Genomic DNA, 27,666 nt, shown 5'->3' with positions numbered 1-27,666 from the left:
TACATGCAAGCATAAGGAAGCCTTGATCATGAGGGAAATTCAAGTTTGCAGCAGGATTGAGCAGCTGGGAGAAAATGTTTACCTGAAAAAGTTTCATGAACTGAGGAGCAAGCTTTAAAAAAATCAAGAGGGCAAAAAAAAGGGGACAAGAGTTAGCTGTGGTAGATAACATTAAGACTTTATAAGTACACATAGGTATAAAGGGTAACAAGAGGAAAAAAGGGACCCCTCTGGAATCAATGTGGTCAACGCTGTGTGGAGCCATAGGAGATGGATAGAATCCTCAGCAAGAACTTCTGATTTTACTGTGGAGAAGGACGCAAGGACTGGAGAAGTTGGGGCAGTCAATGGTAGTATCTTGAGATCAATTAATACAGTAGAATTCCCATTATCGAGCACCTTCAGGGATCAGATATGCAAATTTTACGGTTGACTGAGATTCACTCTTCCGAAGCCTAAAATACCTGTATTAAAAATGCACAATTTAAGACAGTACAAAATGTAACTTGAAGAAAAAATCAGTATTGTAGTCTTTAATTACATAAAGTTCACTTTAATCAGGTAATTCCTGTAACTTACAAAATTTAAATTTGAACCCTGGTCACTGCCACTGACATAATTAACCCCAACCCCCCCCCCATCACCAAGTTTACAAACAAAGCCTTATAAAGGCTCTTACAAGGCAGGGGATAGGGAGACACTTTGGGAGTTGCCCCAGTGGCGGGCAGCATGGGCTGGCTCTTCATCCTGTGTGGCTCCATTTAATTCCAAAACAACTTTATTGAAACTTTTCCACCTTCCTTGCAGTGACAGTTCAACTCACCTCCATGCAAGTGTCCCAGCAGTCAGGCCCTCGGCACACATTCCTCACGCTGAGAATTTGGCGTTCCCCCACACAAGTGGCAAAGAATGCACGCGTTTTGCTAGTTCAGCGGGGCAAACCTGCAAGTGTCCAACAAAGTCTCCGCTTCCTCCGTGGGGCACTTCTGCCCAGTCTTATTTCTTTGAACGTTTATTTATCTCCTTTGATTTTTTTTTTCTGCCAGTTGTTTTGAGTTCCAGGTATTGGGAATTATAGTAGAGGAGGAGCTAAAGGTCCTGAAGCATACAAAGGTAGACAAATCTCTTGGACCCAATCAGATAAATCCAAGGACACTGTGGAACTTAGAAATTGCAGGTGCCCTGGCTGAGATATGAGACATTAAATGAAGGGGAGCTGCTGGTAGACTGGAGGGCGCCAAATGTTGTGCCTCTATTCAAGAGGGGAGGGCAGGGAAAAGCCTGGGAACTACAGGCAGATGAGTTTAATATCTTTGGTTGATAAGAGTATGTGGAGGGAGAAGATATATATATGCACTAAAAGATGAACAAAGGCTGACTGGATAATCAGCATGGTTTTATAACTGCGAGGTCATGTTTCAAAGTTCAGATTTATTGTCAGAGTACATACCACCCTGAGATTCTTTTTCCTGCAGGGTCAGGCAGATTTTCTACTTATCAGTAAGTGCAATAAATTAGTCAAGAAAAGATGCTTATTCAAAAGAGACACATGTAAACAAAGAAAGAATTGCAAACAAACTGTGCAATACAGAAAAGGATTAATCAATAATAAATAATGTGCAAAATAGTCCTGAAATGAGTCCTTGATTGAGTTTGCTGTTTAGGCGTCTGATGCTGGAGGGGCAGCAACTGTTCCTGAACCTGGTGGTACGAGGATATCCTGGGCGTCGTGTCCTTGATGGAGACCTGCTATTCTCCGACAGAAGTGTTCCCTGTAGATGTTCTCAATGGTGGGGAGATTTTTATCTGTGATGTACTGGGCTACGTCCACTACCTTTGCAGGGCTTTCCACTCAGAGGGATTGGTGTCCCATACCAGGCTGTAATGCAGCTGGTCAGCACACTTTTCATTGCACATCTGTTTCACAAATCTAAACGAGTTTATTGAAGATGTAACCAAGATAGGAAAGAGTTGTAGGCATTAAATATATGAATTTCAGCAAGGCATTTGATAAGGTTCTGGATGATGGGCTGCTCGAGAAGTTAGGTTGCATGTGGTCCATGGTGAAATAACAGAATGGATAGAAATTCGCTTCATTTGTAGAAAGCAAAGGGTGATGGTGGAAGATTGTTTTTCAGACTGGAGGCCTGTGATTGATTAGTTGTGTGCCACAAGGTTTGTTGCTGGTCCCACTGCTGTTTGTTATCTACATCAATGATTTAGATGAAAACGTACATGGCATGATCAGCAAGTTTGTTGATAACAAAGTGGCTGGCATTGTAGATCGTGAAGACAGTTGCCAAGATTGCAACTTTGTCTTGCTCGGTTGCTCAGATGTAATAGATGATGTAATTTAATGCAGAGAAATGAGATGTGTAGCGTTTAATGGTCAGAATCTCAGAAGAGTTGTAGAGCGCCTTGAAAGTGCATCACATGTTTAAAAGGTTTTCCGTACATTAGTCTTCATCAGTTAAAGTATGGAGTATAGAAGTTGGTAGTAAATGTTACAGTTGTAACAGATGCTGGTGTGGCCCCATTGGGAGGGCAGTGTTCGGTTTTGGTTACTGTGCTGTTAAAAAATATATGGTCAAGAAGGAAAGGGTGCAGAGAAGATTTTTGAGGATGTCAAAGGTCTGCACTCAGGAGGGAATTTTCTGGTGTACTTTAAATGTAATTCAGTAGAAGCCAAAAGTATATTATGTGATTTTCCTGCTTCAACTGGATCATAACAGTTTCTGTTTTATGGTTTCCTGTCGCATCATTACCTCAATGCCCAATTTGAACTGATGGTGATTATTACTGCTTTGTTCTAGAGAACAGAACTTCAGAAGCAGAGAGTTAAGTTGTCAGAGAAAAAGGAACTGATTCAGCTGGTGGAGAAACAAGCACATGAAATCAACGACTTGAAGGGTGAAATAAGTTTGTTAATGCGAAAAGGTGGTCACATTCTTCCTCCTGCCCAACCATCTGCACCATCATGAACAAAAAATGTCTAACTTTTAGCTACTGATTTTTTTTTTTTGCTTTGGATTATCATTTTACTCTGGCCTAAAATGGATGCAATCGTCATATTCATTTATACACAAGAATTGGTTGTTTCATTATTAATTGCAAAATGAGTTTTCTTCCCAAGAGTGTCTAATTTCTTACATAACTACATTTCAGAAGAAATGTACCTGGCTATTCTACCTATAATGGTTTCAAACAGTCCAGGTGTGAGATTGAGAGCAAATGGCCTTTCAACACAGTGGGTGAGCAGTGACCCTATTTGGACCTGGGTGAAATTCCCAGGAAGGCAGGAACTCCCTTTTACACTGGAATTTGCCCTCCCTGAGAATTTGGGTGGGGGGGGGGGGGTCCTTACCCCCAGCAATGACACATTGTTATGCACTTGAGGTTACTCTAACTAGAGTTCTAACTTGTTCATTCAAACCAACCTTCACTGATATGTGAATTGGATATGGGGTGTTTATTTCATCATTTCAATAACACATGTCTTTAAAACATTTCTTAATCCAGTTCTCCAATCAGTGTTTAATAAGATTCAGATTTGGTCCAAATGTCTAATGAGACAGCTCTCCCCCACCCACCCCAGGCCACAACGTGGGATCAATGGCCAACTTCGATACGCTTAATCCCTCATGCAGCTAGAATTACTCTAGGTTGCAGACCTGGGTAATTTTCCTGGGATGACATTTTTCCCAGGAATCCACATTTTACATGGTGGTGTGAAAAGGCCTAAAGAGAGAAAAATGTGAAAAAACAGTGGCACTTTATTGCATTATAGACCTAACCAAAATGCATCCTACACCCCCAAAAATACTCAGTGAATTCACTTGCCTCGGGGCAGAGTTATTTGCTGATCTTTTGAGAGCCAGTAGATTTCGGGATTTCTATTTGGTGGGAGTGAGTTACCAGTAATGAAAATTGAAATGCATTTGCTAAATACAATGAACCACAAGGTTAAACTTGAACCTGCTTCTCTTTGGATGCAGTTTCTGTTCTGACATCTTGAGAAGATCTCACTCAAAACTGAGTGGTTTGATGATGAGGATACAAGAAAATGGCAATATGAAGTGTGAAGTTATATACTTTTCACAAAGTAATATTTTATTCAATCCATCTTCACATGAATTCACCCCAACCCCACCTGCCTATTTCTATTTCCCCCACACTCCCTGCTGTTCTCAGTTGCCCATTATCTTCCTTATCTAGTTTCACTCACCCTTCATTCTCCCACCTGGTTCCAACTCTCCACCAACCCTTCCTCACTTATCAGTTCTTGTCCCCCCTCCTCTTTTAGTCCAGATGAAGAGTCTTAACCTGAAGTATCGACTGTCTATTTCCTTCCACAATGCTAATTATGAGAAAAACTAAAGTTCAGACTGTGAAGAAAACAACCTATAAATAAGCAACAAGTACAGAAGATTTAGGGACTACCTTGGAAATGGACCCTAGAGAGTTGATTCCTCATCCTTCAAGATCTTCACAAGTCCTGGCCAAGATCCAGGTAACAAAGGAGTTTAGAAACGGCAGCTCCAGCCTTCCAAGCAGGATCAATCATGCATGCACAGGCTGTGATTCTACCTGCGGGTGGGGGTGGGGGGGGGGGGGGTGGGAAGAACATAAACCCTGCAGATGGGTCGAACAGCCACCCACAGAGAAGGAGGAGCAAGAAATAGTCAGGACTGAAGAGGAGGAAACAGTATTATATCAGGTAGGCCCTCATCTTATTATACTGAAGTTCAAGCTGGACTCTTTGTTGAGACTTTTGTAGTTCATCATTATCTGAATCCAGCAAGTGAATTTGATGCTTTATCTAAACAAAATTCAAACATTTTCAACTCAAATGAGTCAGTTTGAAACAAATTTTACTACTGTGAAAGAAGAAATATTTACTATTAAGACTGATCTTTCAAAGTGTGTGAAGATAGTGGATAAAATGCAGATAAAATTTCAGAGAACTGAAGATTTTAAAGATTGCCATGATGCAGAGCAATGTAAAGAAACAGTTGGCAGGGTTGAATACTCTTTTACTGGGAAGTTCAAAGAAATGATTTATTGAAAAAAAAAATTGATGTTTTGGAAAATCAAAGCAGTAGAATAAGAAGTAGGCTTGCCTGAAGACTTTGAAGGCTCAGATCCAGTACAGTTTTGTTTTTCAGAAATGGATTCCTGAAGTTTTGGAAAAGGAATACTTTCCGAATGGTTTCAGGAAGAAACCTTTTCCTGGTCAACCACTATGCTCTATTTTAACAAGGTGTTTGTGTTATCAAGATAAAGAGATAATTTTTGAGAATTGCAGTGCAAAATGCGAGAAAATATCAGACCCCTTTGTTGTTTGGGAATAATAGAGTATTCTTTTATTAAACATTGTAAGGAATTTAATCCTGCTAAAGATGTGATTTTTTTTGTGGAGAATTTCAATTGCTATTTTTACTGATAATGATGCTATGCTATTTCCTAATTCATTGACTGATAACAGACAAAAAGAGAGTCAAGATCAATTCTCTCAATGAATGAAGTCAACTCAAGAGTAAAAAATGGTTTACAGAACGTGAAATGCCATGAAATGAATATTGATGATAATAGAGACTTGGAGGCAGCTTACCATATTTGATATATTTTTTTTAAAAATCAGATTATTCTGTTCAGGGGAAGTGGATGGCCTCTTGTTATTTTATAAGACATCAAACAGCAACATTTGAGAATAAATGTTGACTTGTTTGACAATAAATTTATTTTGTGGAATGCTTTAAAGGTATATTTTTAAGAGGTTAAATTATTAGCTTCTCAGCAAAAATTAAGAGAGTATTCTAGGGAAGTTGAAAAATTAGAGGAAATAGCAAATTTAGAGAAAGATGTGCAGAAGAAATTGACAGAATAAAAAGATAATTAATAAAAAATGCATTATAACTCATTGCAAACTTACAAAATATTATAAATTAGGGGAGAAAGCTTGGCAATTAAAAACATGTTTCTAGGACAATTAATGCTATTAGGAAAGGTTAAAAAATTACATACAAATCTCAAGATATAAATGAAGCTTTTAAGGAGATTTATAAATTGTATATATCTGAAGTTGAAAATTATGACGCTAAAATTGATGACTTTAAAGCTCAACTTCAGTTACCCTTTCTGAATAATCAAGAATATGAGGGATTGGATTTTCCATTCACATTTCGAGATTATAGAAACACTTAAATCTATGCCAAATGGGAAATCTCCTGGTGAAGAGGATTTACTTTGGAATTTTATTTAAAAATTTCAAAATTTATTAATGCCCCTTTTGATGGATGTTTTGAAACAAGCAATGGAGGTTCATTCTTTGCCGGATTCCTTTTCTGATGCTAGCTGACGTGGACTTTTTACCCCCTCCATAAATCTTCGTCCGCGAAGCCAAGCCAAAGATAAGTTATACCCAAGAAAGATAGAGATCCATTAAAAACTGAATCCTATAGACCTATTTCTTTATTAAATGTTGATTGGTAAATAGTTAGCTAAGGTTTTACCAAACAGGTTGGCTACAATTTTACAAAGTTAATTCACTTAGATCAGGCTGGCTTTATTAAGAAGTTATTCTGCAGATAATATTGTAAAATTAATTAGTTTAATTAATATTTCTCTGAAGAAATCCAACTTGCCAATGGTTTTATCATTGGATGCTGAAAAGGCATTCGATAGGTTGGAATTTTTATTTAAAGAACTGGAAAAATTTAGGTTTGGACCAATCTTTATATAAAAATCCTCTGGTAGAGTGGTGACAAACGGCCAAGTATCGTCATTTTTTTTTTAAATTAGAGAGATCTACTAGACAAGAGTGCCCTTTGTCCCCAGCATTATTTGTATTAGCTATTCAACCTTTAGCACAATTGATAAGACAGGATAGTAGTATTAAGGGTATTAGAGTTAATTCTGAGGAATTTAAGATTAATTTATTTGCTGACAATGGTTAGATTTACTTAACAGAACCACAAAATTAATTAAGGTTATTATGAGAGATTGAAACAATATAGACAAATATCAGGTTATAAGATTAATTGGGATAAAAGTGAGATTTTGCCGTTGACTGTTGGTGATTATACTCAATGTATGAACATTGTTAAATTTAAATGGTCAGATCAAATCAAATATTTAGGTGTTAAAACTGATAATCAGTTAGATCATTTACATAAACTCAATTATTTACCTTTATTTAATAAAGTTAAGGAGGATTTAAATAGATGGAAAGATGTATATAATTAACAGCTAGGGTAGGGTTAATTGTATTAAGATGAATGTTTTTCCCTAGAATTCAGTATCTTTTTCAATCTATTCCTTGTTAGGTTCCTTTAAAATTTTTAAAAGATTATTATAGAGTTTATTATAAAGTTCTTGTGGAGAGGTAAAATGGCAAGGGTTTCTTTACAAAAAAAAAATCAGCTTGGAAATATGATCTGGGAGGTTTGCAGCTTCCAGATTTTCAAAATTATTATAAAGCAGTGCAATTGAGGTTTGTTAATAGAATGTTTGATTTGGATTATTCGTTAGCATGGGTGAGAAAAATGACAATTTATAAATGGAATACTATTATTAATTATTAATAATGGTCCACCAATTTTGAGACATTTAATTGAATTATGGAATAAAATAAATGATGAGATAGGTACTCATGGGAAATTTTCAGCAAAAACAGAATAAACTTTTTTACTCTTAATAATCAGTTTTGGAAAACATGGAATTAGGAATTAAAACAGTACAAGATTGTTATGAGGCTGGCTATTTTATTTCTTTTTAGAGAATGAAAAAAATATGAAATTCAAAAAAAAACTACTCTTTGTTATTAACAAGTTAAAGCGTTACTGGATAATTTTCGGCATACTTTGAGATTAACGAGACAATCAAATTTTGGTTAAAAAAAATTATTTCTGAAATGTATAAATTGTTACAAAGTAAAATACCTAAATTAGATGTTCATAAATCGAGATTGAAATGGGAAGATGATTTGGGAATTAAAATTGATTGGAGATCTATTTGTAAGGATAGTATGTCTAAGATTATAATGAACTAACCTATATCAAACATTTTTTTGCATCAATTGTACTTAACTCAGAAAACAAAAATATAATTTAAATTTTTCAGATTTATGTTTTAGATGTTTTAAAGAAGTAGGTTCTTTTATACATTTGACTTGGTTATGTGACAGGGTTAAACTTTTTTGGGTTAAGGAATCTTTAGAGAGTTTTAAAGATTCAATTACCAATGGGACCCAACTTTGTTTTTATTAGGTAATGTTAAAAGGTTGAGTTTTGAGTTTGATTTTGAGATTGACTAAGTATCAAATTGCATTTTTAAGGTTGGCAGTAGCAAGGAAATGTATAGCTATAACTTGGGAAAAATGAGATTGATTTGAGTTTGCAGGAGTGGCTTATGGAATTGAGGTCATGTATTTCTTTGGAAAACAATAACTTATTTACATGATAATTATCTTTTTTCTAAAGTATGGAGCCCCTATTTGGACTACATGGGTTTGAAATTTTGAATTCCCTGAAGCTCATCATGGCGGTGTTGCTTTGATCCATGATGGTTTACTGTATTTTTTTTTTTTTTTTTTTTTAAATCGAAAAATCACCATTTTCCTTTTCTTTCTCTGGGGGTTGGGGGGGGTATACCTTTTAAATGGAGTATTTAAAAAAAAAAGAAACAAGGCTGCAAATTGCAGGAACTTATCAGTGGGTATGCCAGGTGTGCAAAAGGGAATACACAATAAACAGCAGAGTGTAGAGCTATGGGTTTCTCAGGCATGTCTGATTACAGATCCCCAGAGTCAAGGTTGCAAAGGCACTTGGAATATCCATTATTGGTCAAGGCATGACATGTAATATTGGATAAGTTTGAAATGCATAAAACATCAAGGCTTCAAGTAAGCTTTTGTTTACAATTCTGGGAACCACATTACAGCAAGGTTATTGTCAGTAACAGTAGAGAAGAAATAACTAGATTGTTACCACAGATAATTATATTCCGTGTACAGGAGCACAAGGAGAAAATTTAAGACAAGGTGTCTCAAGAGCAAAGTTGATAACTAGGGTTAAAGTGGGCATGAGAACTTCATCCACGTAAACAAAAATGGTATATGGACACATACCTGAAAAATTGGAGGAAATGGAAATATTTTGCATGTTTGAAAAAAGTGCCTGATTGAGCGAATGTACTGCCATGGATGGGGATCCTGGACTTGGCTGAATAACTCTCAGCTGGTTGGCCTCCTGTGGTATCAAATTCAAATGGTTTTATGATCACCCTCGTCTCACCAATCACCTCTGGTTCCTATATTCCTTCAATACATGGAGCATCTCTAATCAATTTGCAACCCAAATGCAAATCAATTAGACTCTCCAAAGAAACCAGAGGGGTATGGGTAATGGAGTGGTAGGTTTTGGGATGAATTAAGAGATTGAATCCTTTTCAGTCCTGTCAGATCTCAGCTACCTTCGGTTGCAATGACATTCAAAACATTCCGATTTACAGAAAACACCGACTTATTTATCACATTCATAAAGAGATTGATTTTTTTTCCTAAAAATAGATTAAAACATCTTTTCATTTCTGTATTTACAAAGAATAGGTACAAAATATCAGCTGCCACACAGAGGGGCAAACTCTGCACACACTGAACAGCAGCTTTAAATTCAGAAAAGTGCCAATGTTTTAATTATTGCCATTTACAGATCTGAGTAAGTCACTTAAGAAACATGGAGCAAAGCCTTTATCAGGACTAGACTCTATCAGCCAAGCTAAGGCAACAGAGTTTACCCAGTCTGGGGATCCAACAGGACAGTGCAGTATGAGAATTTAATTACACCTGATCAAACACCAAGTATATCAAAATAACACATTTACTATCTCTGTTCACTGAATAATTAGATAAAAAGTTCTATTTAAGAGAGAAATACAAATTAATAGTTAAGAACTGACCAGAAATTTATCAGTACAAGCAGCCCTTCATTTAGTAATCTCATTTTAAATCTGAAACAAATATTGCAATTCTGATCACCTGAATTTGAACTACGTACAACGGTCAGTCAACTTTTTGAAAAGGAGGATTGCACGGGTTGGGTGTTGTTCACAGTAACGGATTCATTGGTCTGGCCCAACTGTATAATGGAGGAATGTTGGAAGTCTTCATGGTCCTGAGGTATTTAGTCTGCTGGAACCAAACCACGCTCATCAGCTCTGGTCATCTACCTGAGCCCTGCTCCTCTCTCGTAGCTTGGTGATCATAGTGAGGGGCAATCTCCCAGGTTCAGTAAATATTTTCTAGAGGAAGTCGAGGGCCAAAAACAAAAGATCAATCAAATCCAGTCATTGTGAAATGAGTTGTTACAAACAAATCTGTTGAGAGACAAAGTGAAGAATGTTTCCTCAGAAATTATGCTGATCATTGTGGCATGGAATCAGGCGATTTGCTTGTTGTTAATGTTCCAGCCAATCACCTTGTTCCTCACATCAGTGGTTTCTTAATGACAAACTCATAACAGAAATAGACCATGTTCCAACCAGTTTTAATGTTCACTCACCACATGAACTATTGTTTAGGTACACTGTCACATACAGTTTTTAAATGTTAATAGAGGCACACAATTTAAAACACTACCCCCAAGAGTGACAACACCCTTTTACCTCTTTGTCAACTTATTGTATACACAAGTGTCGGAGAATGAGGCGAGATTTGAAAAAGGTATACAAATTTGAGGGGTATATAGATAGGGAAAATGTAAGCATGTTTTTTCCACTGACATTTGAGTGAGAAGACTAGAGGACATGGGTTAGCGTGGAAGGTGAAATGTTTAAGGGAAACTTATTCACTGGTGAATACATTCACTGGTGGTGAGTGTGAAATGAACTGCTAGCGAAAGTGGTGGATGCAGGTTAGAGTTCATGGGTGGGTGGGGTACAGTCTGAGTTCAGGTAGATGTGACTAGTCAGAATAATAGTTTGGCATGGACTAATGGGCTGAAGGGTCCATTTCTGTGTTCTAGTGTTTTAGAATTCTGTATATCTCAACCACTGGTTGAAGGAAACTTCAAAGACTAACTAACACCAACCTGTGTTGGCAGTGTGAGGACACTGATGGTTCAACACTGATGTCCTTTGCTTTCTGTCTGTTTGGTTCAACCATGTCATGGCAATATGCTGAGAAACAGCTTCCTATATTAGCTAACTTGCAAGCTGGTCAATCCACAAGTTTCATTCTTTGCATCCACAGACTCCTTAAGAGCCGGTTTTAACTATTATCTTTTAAAATGAAATTTCCTATTTCAGTATAACATAGCCAGTATAATATAGCCATATTCAATGGGGGCTGTACAGCCCTCCTGGGTCTATTACATATTTAAGGGGGACCACATATTGAAATCACAAAATATTTTTAATATTCTTTACATAATGGGTAGAAGTACATGTAAAAAAAACACAAGTAAACTTAACTGCTTCACAGGGACGGAGGCCCATAAAGTTTGAGCAGAGTCCTAAGTGGAACATAGCCACAAAAAGTTTGAGAATGGGTGATTTAGAACAAGTTCAGATGATCAACTCCAATGTCAGAAATAAACTTACCTTCATAAAGTTATGACAATCTTGGACTAAAGGACCATGCGTGATCTGTTTGAACTTCTCACAGATCGCAGGGAAATTATTTCCCTCTAAAATAGAAGCCTGGTGGTACTTTATTAATGTCAAGGCCACACGAAAGGTGATTTTGGATCCTTCATAAAACAGACAATCCCAGATTCGAAGAACAGTCTAGAATAGAAAATAGTTGAGAGTCAAACTGCACAGGAACACATGAACAACACTTGTCCTATGTCTTGACAAGTCTCACCTAGATACCTACATATTGCAACTCTGCTTCCACTCCCCTTTCGAGCAGTGGGTTCAGAATTAGAATTTATTGTCATGAGCCGGTCACGAAATTAGCTGTTTTGCGACAGCCTCACAGTGCAAACTTTTCTGTAAACCACATTTCAAAATAAAATAGTGCAGGAAAAAGAAAAAGTGAGTCTGTGGTTCATTGTTCATTCAGAAATCTGATGCCAGAGGGGAAGGAACTGTCCTTGTGCTGCAAATAAGTGGTCGTCTTCAGGCTCTTGTACCTTCCCCCAACCCCCACCCAGGTAGCAGAGGGCATGGCCTGGGTGGTTGAGTTCCTTGAGGATAGAGGCTACTTTCTTAAAACACCACCTCTTGAAGATATCCTCAATAAATTGAAGACTGGTGCCTGTGATGTAGCACTCAACAACTCTATAGATTTTTTATGTCCTAAATGCGCTCCATGGTATGTTTGTAGAAGTTTGAGGGTCTTTGGTGACATACTGAATCTCTTCAAACTCTTCACAAATATAGCGGGCTGGTGAGCCTTCTTTGTGATTGCATTAACATGGAGGCTTCAGGACTATAATTCTCAAAGATGTTGACACCCATGAATTTGAAGTTCTTGACCCTCTCCACTGCTGATCCCTTGATGAAGACTGGTTCATGTTCTCCCGATCCACAATCTCTTCAGTTTTGCTAACATTGAGTGCAAGGTTGTTGCTGTGGTGACAACATGAACTAGCTGATCGGTCTACCTCCCTCCTTTACGCTTCCTCATTGCTGGTTGTGATTCTGCTGACAACGGTGGCGTCATCAGCAAATTTGCAGATAGCATTTGAATTATGCCTAGCCACAGAGTCATGGGTATAAAGTGAGTAAGGGAGTGAGTTTGTCTGTGTTGATCAGCGGTACCAACCAACTGGATGAAAGAAATGTTCCTCAGATCCCCTCTACCATAGACAACTTCTCTAAAGTTTCTGACTATTCACCCCATCTATCCCATCAGATTCTCCTCTGTCCCCCAGCTTACCTGGTCTCTCCTACCTCCACGCCTAGCATCATTCTCTGCCTGATCAAATGCGTCGTAAAGTTGTTCCACATTGTCATAAAGTTGCAGCTGTGTTGCCCTCGTTGCTTTGTAATGTTTTTTTAAAAACAAAGTAGTAGTTCAGCTGCACCATAGAATTGTGGTGCATGTGTCCATTGTTCAATGTACACGACAATAAATAATCATCCTGACCTGAGTGTTTTCTTATTCAACACCTCAAGCAAAAGAAGGCTAGTATCCCATTTGCTGCCCTAATCACTTCATTTACCTGATCCTTCGGATTTTTTTTAATTTTTTTTTATATAAACACCAAGGTTCTCATTTCTCAATTTTTCCCAAAATACTATCTCACATTTTATCAGAATTGAATTCCATTGGCCACTGCATCGCCTGATCAAGATCTTCTGCAAAAGCAAGAGAAGCATCTGTGGAGAAGGAACCATTGGCTGTTCATCAAGACTTAATGGGTCTCAACCAAAATGTTGATGACTCCTTTTCCCCCCACCTCAATGATGCATCTTCCTTGCAGAAGAATTCAACATCTGTAGTCTTAAGTCAAATCTTCCTGTAGCTTAACAGGATTGATCTATCAATGCTATCACCATTTTAGTGTCTTCCGTGAACTTTATAATCACAGTTCCCATTTTCATATCAAAATTGCTGAAGTATATAACAAAGAATAATTACCTAAGAGTTGAACATCTGCTCTCAGTGGATTCCTGTCCACAGGAAGATACCACTTTTTTTTAAAAAACAAAGCCTGATCACTTTGATCTGCAAATTAAGGGGTCACATTGGACATCAAGGTCAGAGTGAAAAAAGTTACTTTCACAGTCAGTTGCCCAGTGAAAAGGAACAGGATGCTGAAGGTCATGAACTACGGCTGGTGAGGTAAATGTCTCAGTACAAGACATACAGTTTCAGGGATGTTGTGTCCTACTTAGGCATGCCTATTGCAAACAGACTGGTCTCTATACGGCACCACATCCGGTCATATGCTTCTAATGTGAACTGGTTATTGTGAGGCAGCTAGTCTCCAAATTACTGTACCTCTAAATTAAATTAAATACTGATTTACAATTTAAGGAGACAAGACCATATGTTGATAGAATTGTTATCACATGCACTGAAAAACTGGGGACAAAATATTTGTGGTAAATTTTGAGATGGACAGTGCAATTCCAATCATGTGCTTATAAAAACAAGAGCTTACAGAAAGTTTTGCTCCAGGAGAAATGCTCACCAAAAGCAGTGAAAGATTACAAAACCTTTGAGTTTTGAATACAATCTAATCATTCAGGAAAATGGTCACAAATGTAAAAATGTGAACTGTGCGATCCATGACAATCATCAGTAGTCCTGTGTCATGGGCTTACCTCCACAGGAAGAATATCAATAAACAAGCAGATAAACCAGCGTGAAACCACCAAGGTCCACATTACATTATGCCGTTCCATTAGCTCAGCCACTGCAGGGACCTTCATTCTCACCAGGTGAGCTAGAACCTCTTGATCAGTCTTCAATCCAATCATCGTTGGACTATAAAATCCTGACAAAAAGAGGAAAACATGATTTAACAGGTGGGGGTGGGGGAGGGGGAGGAGAAGAATTGTTCTTTCCAAAGCAATGGAACATTCAAAGCAAGCAAGTTGCTCTCCAAGCTCCATGCAATAGTTCAAGTTCATTGTCACAGGCACTGAAGGGCAAGGAGAACATTGCAATGAGAAACGTACTACATCAGGTAAAAATATAGTTGAGTTGAGAGAGAGATCAGTTAGTCCAGAAGAGGAGTGACTCATCTTGAACGTGTCCGAGTGGAAGAGTAGGGAGGCAGAGTGATTGTAGTGTGTGAGAACAACACAAGAAATAGGAGCAAGAATAGGCCATCTGGCTCATCAAGCCTGCTCCACCATTCAATGAGATCTTGGCTGATCTGCTGGGGGCAGCTCACAAAACATTATCACACTCTGAAATCATCATGGATTCACAGATGGTCCTTATGTCCTCTGATTTAGACTGCCATGTTTTTGGTTAAATGTATATTAGACCTCAGTGACCTGCACCTTTTGATTATGACTCACCCCCACAATGAACATTCACGAATGTTGAACAAAGATCCCTCAGGAAAAATTACTTTTACATAAAATACAGGTCGTGCTGTCTCAGAACTCTGACCTCAGGAGTATCCTGGGCAGACTTTACCCGTTCTTGCTGTAATCCCACAGTTTGCTCTGATTTCTTCCCATATCTTAAAGATTCATGGATTGGTTTGATAATTGGCCTCTAAATTACCCCTCAATGTAGATGGCTAAAGGAAGAGTCATGCAGTCAATGGGAATGTAGAAGAGATGATTCTATAGAGGAACAATGGGATTGTGTGTCAGCTGAGAGTTGGCATAGACTCAATGGGCCAAATGGCCTCCTGCCATTTTGTAAGGAAATGAAGATACATGAAGCAACTATAGTTAATTCATTAAGAGGTTCTCAATCATTAAGAATCTGCAGTTGCTGCAATGGGAATCTGAAAAAGAAAACACTGAAAACACTCAGCAGGCCAGGCAGCATTTGTGGAGAGTGAAATAGTTAATGTTTCAGGTTGATGAGCTTTTGACAAAACTAGAAAGTTTTCTTGATCAACTAGTTATGACACAGCAGGCTATTCATCCCATTAGGTCTGTGCTGGGTCCCAAATCATCCCTATCAGTCCCATTCGCTAATTTTCTCTGCATTTCATTCCATCTCGAGTGGCATCAACAACTCTACATCCATCCTCGTACATTAGGAGTCATTCACAACAGCCAATTAATTAATGGCAAGTTTTTGGGAGCAAGTTTAGAGGGGCCAAGTAAGAGCATACAAACTCCAATTAGAACAAAGGCAGCACACCAGGCGGCAGGATTGAACTTGGGTCCCTGGAGTTGTGACGCAGCAACGATAACAGCTACACCACAGCAATCTAATGCTCGAACTTTTCCCAATCCTAACATGGCACCATTGACCCAAAACGTCAATTGCTTCACTCTCCACAGAGGGTGCATGGCCAGGAGGAGGATCTTCAGGATTTGCTCCTCTTTATTTAATTCCCAGTTTGTAGACCTCCCTCTTATTTATCCATGCTTACAAGAGAAGTTCCTTGCTTCACTGTAACACTCATTTGTGACTTAATTTGAGGTTTCAACTGAAAACCCATGATTGCAGTGGTTAGTCAAATAAGTGAGCAGACAAGCAGAGCCAAACTACACCAGTGGTTCTCAACTATTTTCTTTCCTCTCACATACCACTTTACGTATTTCCTATGCCAAAGGTGCTCTGTGATTAGTAAGGGATTGCTTAAGGTGGGTGGAAAGAAAAAGTTTGAAAACCATCGTTTTAATCTTACCCAATTGACTTGTTATATGCATGGCTTTATAACTCCAAAGGAAATGGGCCAATGACAATTTTTCTCAAGCAAAATATTTCAGTAGCAATTGGGTCGAGAGCAGTGATTCTCCACCTTCCCTTCCCACTCACATCCCACCATAAGCAATACTTTATTAATCACAGAGCACTGATGGCATAGAAATTACTTAAAAGTGGTATTTGAGTGGAAAGAAAAAGGTTGAGAACCACTGAACTACACCCTCCCCCACTTCACATGTTATTGACAATATGGTTGAATTGAAAGACCCAGTAGAGCTACCCAGGGACACACGATACATTTTTTTTTGCACCAGATTACAATCTACTGGAGGAACTCAGAGAGAGAGAGAGAGAAAAAGAACAGTCCATGTTTTGAGCTGGAACCCTTCATCACTGATCCTGCCAGAGGAGGTGATTGAGGCAGATACTATTGCGACATATGGAAGGAGGGTCAGGCTATCTGGCCCATTGAGTCTGCTCCACCATTCAATAAGATCAAGGCTGATCTGGCAGTGGACTCAGTTCCACCAGCCTGCCGGTTTCCAATTATTCAAAATTCTGTGTCTTAAGTGCAATGAGCAGATTTCCTTGAGCAGATTCACTACTCTCTGGGAGAAGCAGATCCTGCTCATCTCCATCCAAAATCTACTTCCCCGAATCCTGAGGCCAGTTCCCCAGTTCTAGTCTCACTTGCCAGTGGAAACCATATACATTTCTTTTGTATTTTTCATTATTTTACTCAAGGACCACCCCCCCCCCCCCCCACCCCCACCCCACCACCATCCTAAACTCTAATGAATACAGTCCCAGGCTATGCAATCTTTCCTTATAGACTAAACCATTAATTTCTGGAATCCTATCTGGTGAACCTCCTCAGTCCATCTTCAAAGCTAGTTTATCCTTGCTGAGAACAGAACTGCACACAGTACTTACTCTAGGTGCAGCCTCACCAGTACCCTGTACAGTTGTATCAGAACCTCCCTGCTCTTAAATTCAATCCCTCTAGCATGGCCAACACCTCACTTGCCTTCTTGACTCTGCACTCTCTCTCTAGTGATTGTCTGGCACACAAGATCGCCTCTCCCAAGTGGCCAATCATGCCACGGGATGACTATGTTATTTTAAAGGCCAGCTTTTGATGACCATCACCAATTACACTTAAGGAGCTACAAGGTGTCATCTTGAACCACTACCACGTGGCAGAAAGCATCTTCAAGATGTTGAGTAGTTCCAAAATTTTGACCCAACATCAATGAAGGAACAGCAAGTGCTTGTATGTTGAGACTGTGCAATGTAGAAGCGATCTAGATGTGGCAACATTTCCAAGCAGCTGCTACCCAGTCTTTCTAGATGTAGGTTTTGCAAGTGGAGAATGCATCATCACACTCCAGGGTTGTGCCTTGTAGATTAGGAAAGATCTACATTTTGCATCAATGGTAAACCCCAAGATGTAGAAGGTAGCATTTTTGGTAATAGCAATGCTGGTGAACAAGAAAGTCTCCAAAATCTCTGCATTCATAGCAGGAGAACAATCTCACCACTGAGAGGAAGAAGCCGGGAGAGAACACTAGAGGGTAGGAGACCATAGCAGCAGACCAGCAAGAGACTCAGAGGTAAAAAGACCCATGCAGGCTGAAGTCTACTGGAGACTGGCTCATGGGAATCAGTTATCAGATCCAAAATTCAATGGGATTTCAAGTGAAGGGAGTCTGAACAGGGCTCAGGCGCTGAAAGCTTTCTGATCACATTGGATGTATGAATCTGGGAGCTCGGGATCATCATGGTAAAACAGAAGGCTATGCATCTGCAGAGGCTTCAGAAGTGATGGGGAGGGGAATGTAATGACACTGTCTCTTTGAAGGGACACTCTTTGTTTCTCTTATCGGCGAGGACACCAGGCTGTGCTAGTGCTGCTTCCGTGTGCAAATTTGATTATTACATATTTTGTGCATTAGTAAATGACAACAAAACAATCTAATCTAACATCAGATAAAAGACTGCAGTTTCAATGAAACAATCTCCATAATTGGAAATGAGTGAGTGACTCCCTTAGCAGCAGTCAACCCTATGGTTCTGTTCTGCTTACTGAATAAATGCCTTTGGGAAAGCTGCTTTGTGCTGACAATTAAATACATGAACAGTATTTATCACTGCATGGAATCAGCTCAATGACTGTCATATTCAATCAATCAGTGAAGAGATTTGCTGTGCTTGGGATTTGTCCTTAAATGTGCTGAGAAGTGCCCTCCAGCTACCTCAGGTCAGTTGCCTTGTAAGGACATTACACGCCCTCAGCAGCTGCAAATAATCCCTTTGCTCTTGGTGCAGCAGTTCTAAAACTAAGAACAATCTATGGCACCAAACAGTGCTCACACACTGGGAGCAATGAATCCTTTATAAATGAAAAGCAGGAGAGCATTGCTACTACCATGAATCAAAACCAGAATTCAAATAGTTTTAGTCAGAGCCATGCCATTTGACAGCAACCCAGGTTTGAATCCACCATCATCAGGAAGGAGTTTGTAGGTTCTCCCTGTGATGGTGTGGGTTTCCTCTGGGTGCTCTAGTTTCCTTCACATTTCTAAGATGGGTTTGTAGGTAAATTGGGTCAGGGCTCATGGTCCAGGAGGGTCTGCTACCATGCTGTATCTCCAAATTTAATTTAATTTACAGAAAATGGGACATTCTGTGCCAAGATGAGGGTTCATTCATAAATAAAACAACAAACCCAAATGACTTGTTTCTACTCTGGTCCTGGAGGTCAGTGATGGGGGATCCACAGACTCTGCCATAGGCAAGGTTAGGGTTGCTCGAGGGGACAGGTGGAAGGGGGAGTGATTTACTCCAGAAGCCTGTGTACTTTCAATAAAGGAACGGAGTGAGAGCAGGTATTCCACAATCCGGTGTGGGAGGGAAGGGGGTGCTGAGGCTATGAAACCAATTGTTGAATAGTTTCCTCTGTCCAAGGCCACCCATGGCAGAGCTCGGATAGAACTCTCCTTTCAGGAATCTGGTGTGGGCATGTGAACAATGTGGATTGCCCTTAGAGGGCCAACTAGGTGCAATTAAGAGCAACAAAGCACAGGGTTGTTGTCCTGGGAAAGAATGCCGAAACAGCTTCATTTTTTCCTTTCAGTAGATTCAGAGAATTTTTCCAAAGCTTCTCCCCAATCCCTTTCTCATTTCAGATATATACAAAAAAGTAGGGATCACTGTCCTATTTCCTCAGATGGCTGAAGGAGGTAGGCATTGGTGAATTGGAGAATGCATCATTGGTCTTTAAAACATAGGACAGTATAGGCCCTTTGGCCTAGAATGTTATGCCAACCCATTTAACTTACTCCATGATTAATCTCACCCTTCACTCACCTCCATCATATTGGAGGCAAGGAGCAACACTGCAATGAGAAAGGCCCATAAAAAGACAGGCAATGAAGCAGCCTCACCTGATGCAAGTCTACCCAGGGACTGGTGTGTTGTGGAGCTATGGGTGAAGATCTCAGCTTGCATGCTATCACAAGCAGAATAAAATGGAGTGAAGTTTGGAAGAATGATGAGGCCAAAAGACCAAAAGTTACCGTGTAGTATCTGAAGCAGTTCCCTGTATTGTCTCTAGTGGCGATAGTCATGTCCACTGAAGTTCTGGATGGACTTGATCAATGTCATCATTCCAGTGGTAACAACTTGTAGAGACCAGAAGGTCACAATTCCAGCCTCTATAGGGTCTCCTGGCAAACGTAGCAGCAAGGTTGTGGAAACAGCACAATGCTCAACAACCTGATGCACAGCATTTCTTCCTCACATTCATGATCTTCTGCAGCACAAATGCCCAGCTCCATCCCACAGAGCTTCATTATCAAAGATGGAGTCTTGTCAGTACCCTCTGAAAGGAACACTCATGGAGAATTCCAGAGCCACAGCTCTATTCTTGTTAGAAGGGGCCACAACTCTATCCTACCAGTCACATCCTGCCACTCCAGCTTAACAAGGTTGAGAAGACCTTCCGCTAGGTGAAACACAAGGCCACAGTACCTTCAAGGAACACAAGAGATGACAGATATTGGAATCTGAAGCCTTGTGCATTCTGCCAGAGGAACTCAGCATGTTGATCAACATCAGTGGGAGAAGAATGGTTGACATTTTTGAGCGGGAAATATGTCCTGATGAAGGGCTTTGACTCAAAATGTTAACCATTTTCTTCCCCTTCCACTGATGTTTCTTGACCCAGAGTTCCTCTGGCAGAATGTTTTTGCCCACAGTATCTTTACCATGCTCACCTCCCAGTGAAGTGTAGGTGCACAATTGAGCACTATACACCTCCTTTTGAGAGATGTCACAGAGATACAACCCTTCTTCCATCCAGCCTGCCCAATATCGTATCCATGCTACACAGATCCCATCCCAACACATTTTTATTCTCTCCAAATTCCCATCAAATCTTCCCCCATTGCCTGACCTGCTGAGTATTTAAGCATTTTCAACCTTTTTAAAATTTCAGATTTAAAAATGCCTAATTGTTCAAAAAAAGTGTTTTATTTAACACATTTTCATTTAAAAGAACATTACTGGCACATTAACAAGTGTACCTCTATATTGTCAGCTGGTATACCTGGCACTATATTTTTAATCAGTGAGTCGAGCAACCAGAAAGACTTTTCTTCATCCTTGGTCACAATGAGCAGGTATCCAGCAACAAAATTCATCCCCTGAAAAATAAAAACAAAATACAATGAATCAAAGAAGTCACATTTTCTAAAAGCAGGAAAGGTAAAGGTACAAGTCAAACGAATGATTTGACAAAGAATTCATCATGAACAAACTTCAAAAAATACAGGTATACGATCCTTTATCCAGAAACCTTGGGAGACAGTGTGTTCCGAATTTCAGATTTTTCTGGATTTCGGAAAGCCCACCTGAATTGTACTGCCATATCCACTCCCAACCCCTTCCAGTCACCTGGCCGTCTCTCCCAATGGCGGTCCCTCGGCCGCCTCCCCCAACCGCAATCCCTCAGCTATCTCCCCCAACCGCAATCCCTCAGCTATCTCCCCCAACCGCGGTCCCTCAGTTGCCCGGGCACCTCCCCCAACCACGGTCCCCTGGCTGCCCGGACGTCTCCCCCGACCGCCAGTCCCTCGGCCGCCTCCCCCAACCACCGGTCCCCACTTGCCAGATTTTAGGTGTCCAGATAAAGGATCGTGTACCTGTAACACAAACTAAGTAGCCTGATAAAGGTTTAATGTGGAAATCAAAAGCAGAAGAACAAATGTTCGAGATTGGAAATAAAAACAGAAAATGTAAACTCAGCATATCAGGCAGCATCTGTGAAGAGAGAGACACACACGGAGATACAGACAGAGACAGACAAGGTGTTTAGGTCAGGGATGATACAATCAAGAAAGGGATTACATGTACTCTATGGGGGCAGATTTGATTGTTCCCAGCTCTGACACCTTCCTCCAATCATTAAATCACACACAGTCATGGACCTGGGTCCCTCTGAAGAGTTTCTCTCCACAGGGTTTAGTCTCAAATTCCACAACTACGTCAATCTTGCTTCCACCACCTCCCTAAGATCCACATACAACAGTGATGCAAGAGTTGGAGATACTGCCTCAAGAGACCTGGGTTCAGTCTTGACCACTACTGATGTCCGTGTGGGGCCTGCACGTTCTTCCCACAACTGCATTCATTCTACCCTCCAGGTGCTTCAGCTTGCTCCCGCATCCCAAAGATTTGAAGATTGATGGGTTAAATTGCTCCAAAACAGAGTGTGATAGAATCTGGAGAGAGTGGAGAGGAATGTGGGGGAAGAGTGAAATGAAATGAGTGTGGATGGTCAACAGGGGTTCAATGGACCAAGGGTTTTGTTTCTGAGCATGGGTTCTGAACTTAAACATCACATATCCGCATCACAATTTACGTACAGTTGCAGTGTTACCAAAGTTTAAAGTACAGCAATGTCACCACAGGGGCTGAAATTATGCCAACTTAAATTTCTTTAAATAGTCAAAGTTCAAGAAGGTCAATCTGGCCCTCCTTGGTGGAGGGGGCTGGCTGATTTTCATATGCTGTACTATTCATGCAGAAGGACAGGAAAGGGTTAGAGAGATATGGTCCAAATGCAGGAAAATGTGATTATTGTAGACAGGTATCTTGGTCAGCACGGACTAGTTGGCTAAATGGCCCATTTCTGTGCTGTATGAAACAATCCACCAAGACACTCAATTCTTTTTTTCCCCCCAGAATAATACATTTACCAACAAAGGGAGTGTGGTCATTAAATCAGGGTATTTTTTTTTTTTTTTTTTTTTAAAAACTTTATTTATTCGTTCAAAAAACAAATAATATGACATGGTAAATTTGAAGGGAATGCAAGAACCTGGGCCTGAGTGAGTGAACATGCAGTGTGGAAAATATCACCCGATGATTCATCGGGACTTCCAAATAGTGGAACGGTAATCAATGGGACATTTACCATGAGACAGCTCATGATAGGTTGGTACTTACTATATGCTACTAAGGCCTGAAACAACTCAGCAGGTCAAGCAGGCAGCACCAATGGGTGGAAATTGTCAGTTAATTTTTTGGGTTGGGACCCTTTATCAGACTAATGTTCAGGGGGGGGGGGTGATATTATATAGGGGGATTAAGATCGGAGGGGCCAAGAAGTCACATAGAATTTGACAGAAGGTGGAAGAGGTGGAGTTACAGGTAGGAGAAACCATGGGTCATGGGATGGGAAGGTGGAGATACAGGTAGAAGCATTTTGCTTATTGTTTTCTTGTCACTATAAGACAAACACAGAAACATTGCTGTTTTGCAGAGAAGAGACCAAATAACAAGTTTAACACAGCCTGCTGGGGTAACTTGCAGCAGGTCAAGCATGAGCAAGAGCAAAAGAAGGGTTTCCACTGTGAGGCAAAACCCTTTATTTTTAATTTTAATTATCCTTTTTCTCCTACTGACTCTTTTTGACCCTCTGAGTTCCTCCAGCCATTTGTGTTCAGTTTCAGATTCCAGCATGGGTACACTCCAATGTGACACCAAATGAAAAAATGTGATAGGTATTAAAAATTGGCTACTTGCCATTCTGACACATCCATGTAGTGCGGCAGAGATTGTAATGCGGGGCAGAGGATTTCATGGCTTTGCTTTAAAGGGCAGGCAGAATTTAGGTATTTTTGATGACCCATTTCTTTTGTTGACCCACCATCCTAGTGCAGTGTAAAGAGTGACAACTGAATGACTCACCTGCACCTCTGACTGAACCTCAGCTAGAAATCAGGCACTACAGCTCAAGACTCCACCAAGTCAGCTGAAGCATTAAATGACCATGGTAGCCAATAAGCCTGTTACTGCTTCACCATAGGCCCCAACCACACGCTAAAAAAGCAAGTTGGCAAAGCACTGTGAGCATTCTTTGGGACTGTGTAAAATACCGAATTGCCTGTACATTGCTGGAGAACTTTTCTGACATGATTGAGCAGTCTAGCATTTGCTGATCAGATGCTGAATTGCTTGCACCAATCTGGGCCTGACCTTCCTCTGTGCCGGTTACACGATCTGAAAAGAAACCCAGAGACGTACAGCATGATGGCAAGCCCTTCCAACCACTGCATCCATGTCAATCTTTTTGCCACCCTACATTAATCCCACCCTCCCATATTGGGTCCGTATTTTTCTATTCCTTGCCTATTTAAAAATCTGTCTAGAAGCTCCTTAAACATAGTGATTTCATCATCACCTCTGAACAGGTTTGATATTAACCACTAAAAATACTTACCTCTTCAATCACCTTGAAAACTCTTTCCTCTTGTCTTAACCCTATGCCCTCTTGTTTTTGACACCCTACTATAGGAAAAAATATTTTAATTATCTTCTCCATCTATGCCTCTCATAATCAGACATACTTCTATTAAGTCAGCTTCCTTCACTACAGGCAAAACAAGCCTATTCAATCTCTTTCCAATCCCAGCAATATCCTGGTGCAGAGAAGATGCTCCCTCTACAGCACAATCACATCCACCCCACACTGTGGTGACCAAAACTGTATGCAATAATGGAGTGTGGTCTCAAAAATGCAACATTTCACCCCAACTTGTATTCTGAGCCCCAACTTGTGAGGCAAACATTTCATATGCCTTCTTTATTCCCTATCCACCTGCATTGCCTATCAAGCAAACTAGAGGGCATATGTTTGTGAGGCACCTGTTGGAGGTAGTCCAGGACTCAGTAGCACGTTGCAGCCTTGCCCGACCTGCCCTGGCCCATCGCTTGGTATATGTACAAATTTTCCTCATTGATGATGGTAGCAGTGAGAAGACGCCATGCCATTAAAGTGGACAAATCCCCAAATGGGATTAACCTAGAATACAGCATTGATTGGCATGGACTAGAGGGCCAAAGGGTCTGTTCTATGCTGCATAACCTGATGAAGCAGTTCTAAAGAACACAAACTGCCTGATTGGTCCAATTCCTTTGGGCGTACATTTACCAAAAATAACACTGCATATAATAATTAAGCAGCATTTCCTTCACAGGAAAACAGTAGGAAGCTGTAAAACACTTGCGGCTCTGGGATCTTCCTGAGCAAACAAAATTCAAACCAACACCAAGTTTTGAGCCTTGAATTCATGATAATATTCACTGCCTCAGATCATCCAAAACAAAACAATCCAGGCTTGCAGGAATTCTCAGGTTCAGAGAAATTAAGTTGCCCAGAAAAGAGAAATTGTAAACCATGCCTTTTACCAAACTCGTAACATCTCAAAGCCAATCCTTGAAGCACTTTGGATATTATTAAAATGCAGGAAAATATGGCAGAACATTTGAGTGTCCACAATCAGTAATGAGAGAAAATATTTTTACTCTTGGTCAGGATACTTAAATCTTGACCAAGAGTAAAAATATTTTCTTTCATTAATGAGCCAATTGGGCCTCCTTTTACACTGCAACAGTATATGGAATGCCAAGCCTGGCATGCATAATCTTTCTTGGATGGCAGTTTCATGGATAAGCCAGGCTTTGAAGGGAAATATAGAAAAGAGTACCACCTCTCAGAGAACCTGGAACCTTTCCTTCTAAAAAATATCGTCAGCCTTAAAGTTATCAAATTAATTTCCCAAATCAGTGGCACCATCTACATTAATGTATACGTAGAATCACAGGAAGGGTGTGATCAGGCTGCAGAGAGTGCAGGGCTGGAGAACGGTGGTTCCAATGAAAGATTAACTATCATCTTTGGTACATAGAAGTCAAGAGATTTTATCAAGGTGTGTGATGAGAGTGATCAAGGACTTATTTCCCTCTGCAAAGAGATTAATAACAAGGCCAATACCCGCAGTTTCAAGGAGTTTCCTTCCAACAGCTAACAGACTCTTGAAACTCCCCTTGTTACCCTAATGGTAAAATGTTCTGCTATTATAAGAGGCCTGTTTGCACGATTGTAATGCCACTTTTTCCCCCTTGCACTATAGTAATTGTGAATATTTATCGCCCCTTTTCAATTTAGTTTATACTATTGCAGTAGTGTTTTTTTATATATATATATATATATATAAAAAAGCACCCATTTGATTGTAGAAGGCAAAAATTTTGGTGCACATGTCGATTGTACAATTTTTAATGACAAACTCATCATCTTAAAATAATCAATAGATCACAGGGGTGTTGAGGATATATTCTGGCACAGAAATAGTAGGGTATGAAACCTGAGAGTGTGGTGGAGATAAAGTGATAATAGTATAGCACAGAAAAAGGCCCTTCAACCCATGATAAGCATCAAGAACCCATAAATCCAACCCTTCCTTGCATTTTAAAAGGTTCCTAAAGATGTACCAAATGAGGGGCTATGGACTGAAAAAAGGAAGTGATATTAATTTGGACTGCTTTCTGGGCAGGAATGAAACCAAATTAGCTCTATTACCACACATTTTAATAATGCTCCAGAGTTGAAAAGAGATGGAAGCCAGAAAAGGTAAAGACATGGCAGACACAAAAGGTTATGAAAATAAAGGACAACTAAGTAGGCTGATGACAAAAAAGGAGACAACAAGGATGAGATCTTCATTAATCAAAGCAGGTAACAGCAGAGTGAGAGCCAGACCAAAACTGAAAAAAAGGGAAGCAGAAACAGAGTTAAAGGATGGGTCAGTTACTTGAAGCATTTAAAGCCAATCACAAGGCTGGCACAATAACCACAAGTTCAATGCAAACTTCAAAGAGCTCAAAAGTACTTATAGAACTTGCAGACCTGGCAATATCCAATTGTTTTGTTGTGATTCCCATATGCCAATAAGACATTGAAAAGCGGCTGCTGTAGGCAAGGGTTAGCAGAGCTACGAAACTGTATATTATCAGGAAATGTTCTGTTAATGTCTGAAAATAAAACAAAAGTCATTTGGTTTTATACATGGTAGTTTCACTGATGTCAACATTCAACTTTCTCATCTAAATTTATCTGACATCTTTTTACAGCCACACTAGAATTCTTTAAAATCAGAAAAAGTGACAAAGAATCTCATTGTTGTATGCCAATGTAGAAGCAATGTGAGACAAAGCTCATAGCTTGATCAATAGATTAAAATGGTCAGACACTGGGTTTGACAGTATTTATACAAAAAAGGTTTATAAAAATTAAGGTGGGCACAGTTAAAGACAATAGTGAGTCTTTTAAATCTAAATACTTAAAAAGGACCAAGGGGAAGAAGTTCAAAGACATTAAGGCACAAACTTGAAAAGGTTTAAAGGGATATGGCTAAATGCAGGAAAAGCTTGGGGCAGAACAGTTGACGTAGCGATTAGTGCAACGCCTTTGCAGCACCAGCGATCGGGACTGGGGTTTGAATCCTATGCTGTCTGTAAGGAGTTTGTACGCTCTCCCCACATCTGCATGGGTTTTCCCCAGGGACTCTAGTTTCCTCCCACTGTTTGAAACATACCAGGGGGTGTAGGTATGGGCAGCTCGGACTCATGAGCCAAAATGGCCTGTTACTGTGCTGGATATCTAAATTTAAAATTTCAATTTAAATTTACTTGGCCAGCATGAACAAAATGGTCAAAGGGAAACCAAGATCAAGTAACAGAAAATAAAATTAAACAGGTTGAAATCAATGCCGACTAATTGACCAAATCATTTTCTTTTAAGGGGAAATGTAGTCGAGGATAAAAAGAAAAGCCTTTTTAAACCACATGTCATTCTTGATATCAGAATAACTGTATTCACCGAGAAAAACCGTCGGCACTTGCTGGAGCTGCTGTAACGGCAGTGTTGCCACGGACCCAGGCAAGCAGGGAGCAGAGACAGCTCTGCGGATTCCTACTGCCCAGTTCTGATGCCAATGGCTTCGAACAAGCTTTAAACA

The 27,666-nt window shown here is 39.9% G+C and overlaps 2 protein-coding genes across 15 annotated transcripts in view; one reads left to right on the top strand and one right to left on the bottom strand.

Annotated features, from left to right (window-relative positions):
- LOC138738724 (cilia- and flagella-associated protein 44-like) overlaps positions 1 to 3,104 on the top strand; it is a 127,084-nt gene extending 123,980 nt beyond the window's left edge. For all 4 annotated transcript variants that reach the window (XM_069889504.1, XM_069889503.1, XM_069889501.1 and 1 more), the window contains exon 34: positions 2,814 to 3,104. In XM_069889504.1, the coding sequence (XP_069745605.1) occupies positions 2,814 to 2,981 (168 nt within the window). In that variant the 3' untranslated portion in view covers positions 2,982 to 3,104. The remainder of the gene's footprint in view (positions 1 to 2,813) is intronic.
- grtp1a (growth hormone regulated TBC protein 1a) overlaps positions 1 to 27,666 on the bottom strand; it is a 393,930-nt gene that overhangs the window by 13,324 nt on the left and 352,940 nt on the right. For 10 of the 11 annotated variants that reach the window (XM_069889533.1, XM_069889535.1, XM_069889534.1 and 7 more), the window contains 5 exons: positions 26,556 to 26,680; positions 20,910 to 21,006; positions 14,278 to 14,450; positions 11,599 to 11,784; positions 9,671 to 10,299 (listed from right to left, as the gene is read on the bottom strand). In XM_069889533.1, the coding sequence (XP_069745634.1) occupies positions 10,210 to 10,299; positions 11,599 to 11,784; positions 14,278 to 14,450; positions 20,910 to 21,006; positions 26,556 to 26,680 (671 nt within the window). In that variant the 3' untranslated portion in view covers positions 9,671 to 10,209. Of the gene's footprint in view, positions 1 to 9,670; positions 10,300 to 11,598; positions 11,785 to 14,277; positions 14,451 to 20,909; positions 21,007 to 26,555; positions 26,681 to 27,666 lie in introns of those variants that run through there. The other variant, XR_011341712.1, reaches the window with a different exon arrangement.

This window comes from Narcine bancroftii, chromosome 7 (genome assembly GCF_036971445.1).
Source record: "Narcine bancroftii isolate sNarBan1 chromosome 7, sNarBan1.hap1, whole genome shotgun sequence".
Lineage (NCBI taxonomy): Eukaryota > Metazoa > Chordata > Chondrichthyes > Torpediniformes > Narcinidae > Narcine > Narcine bancroftii.
The sequence above is the reverse complement of the archived record's forward strand: the minus strand, read 5'-3'. Positions and strand labels throughout refer to the sequence as shown.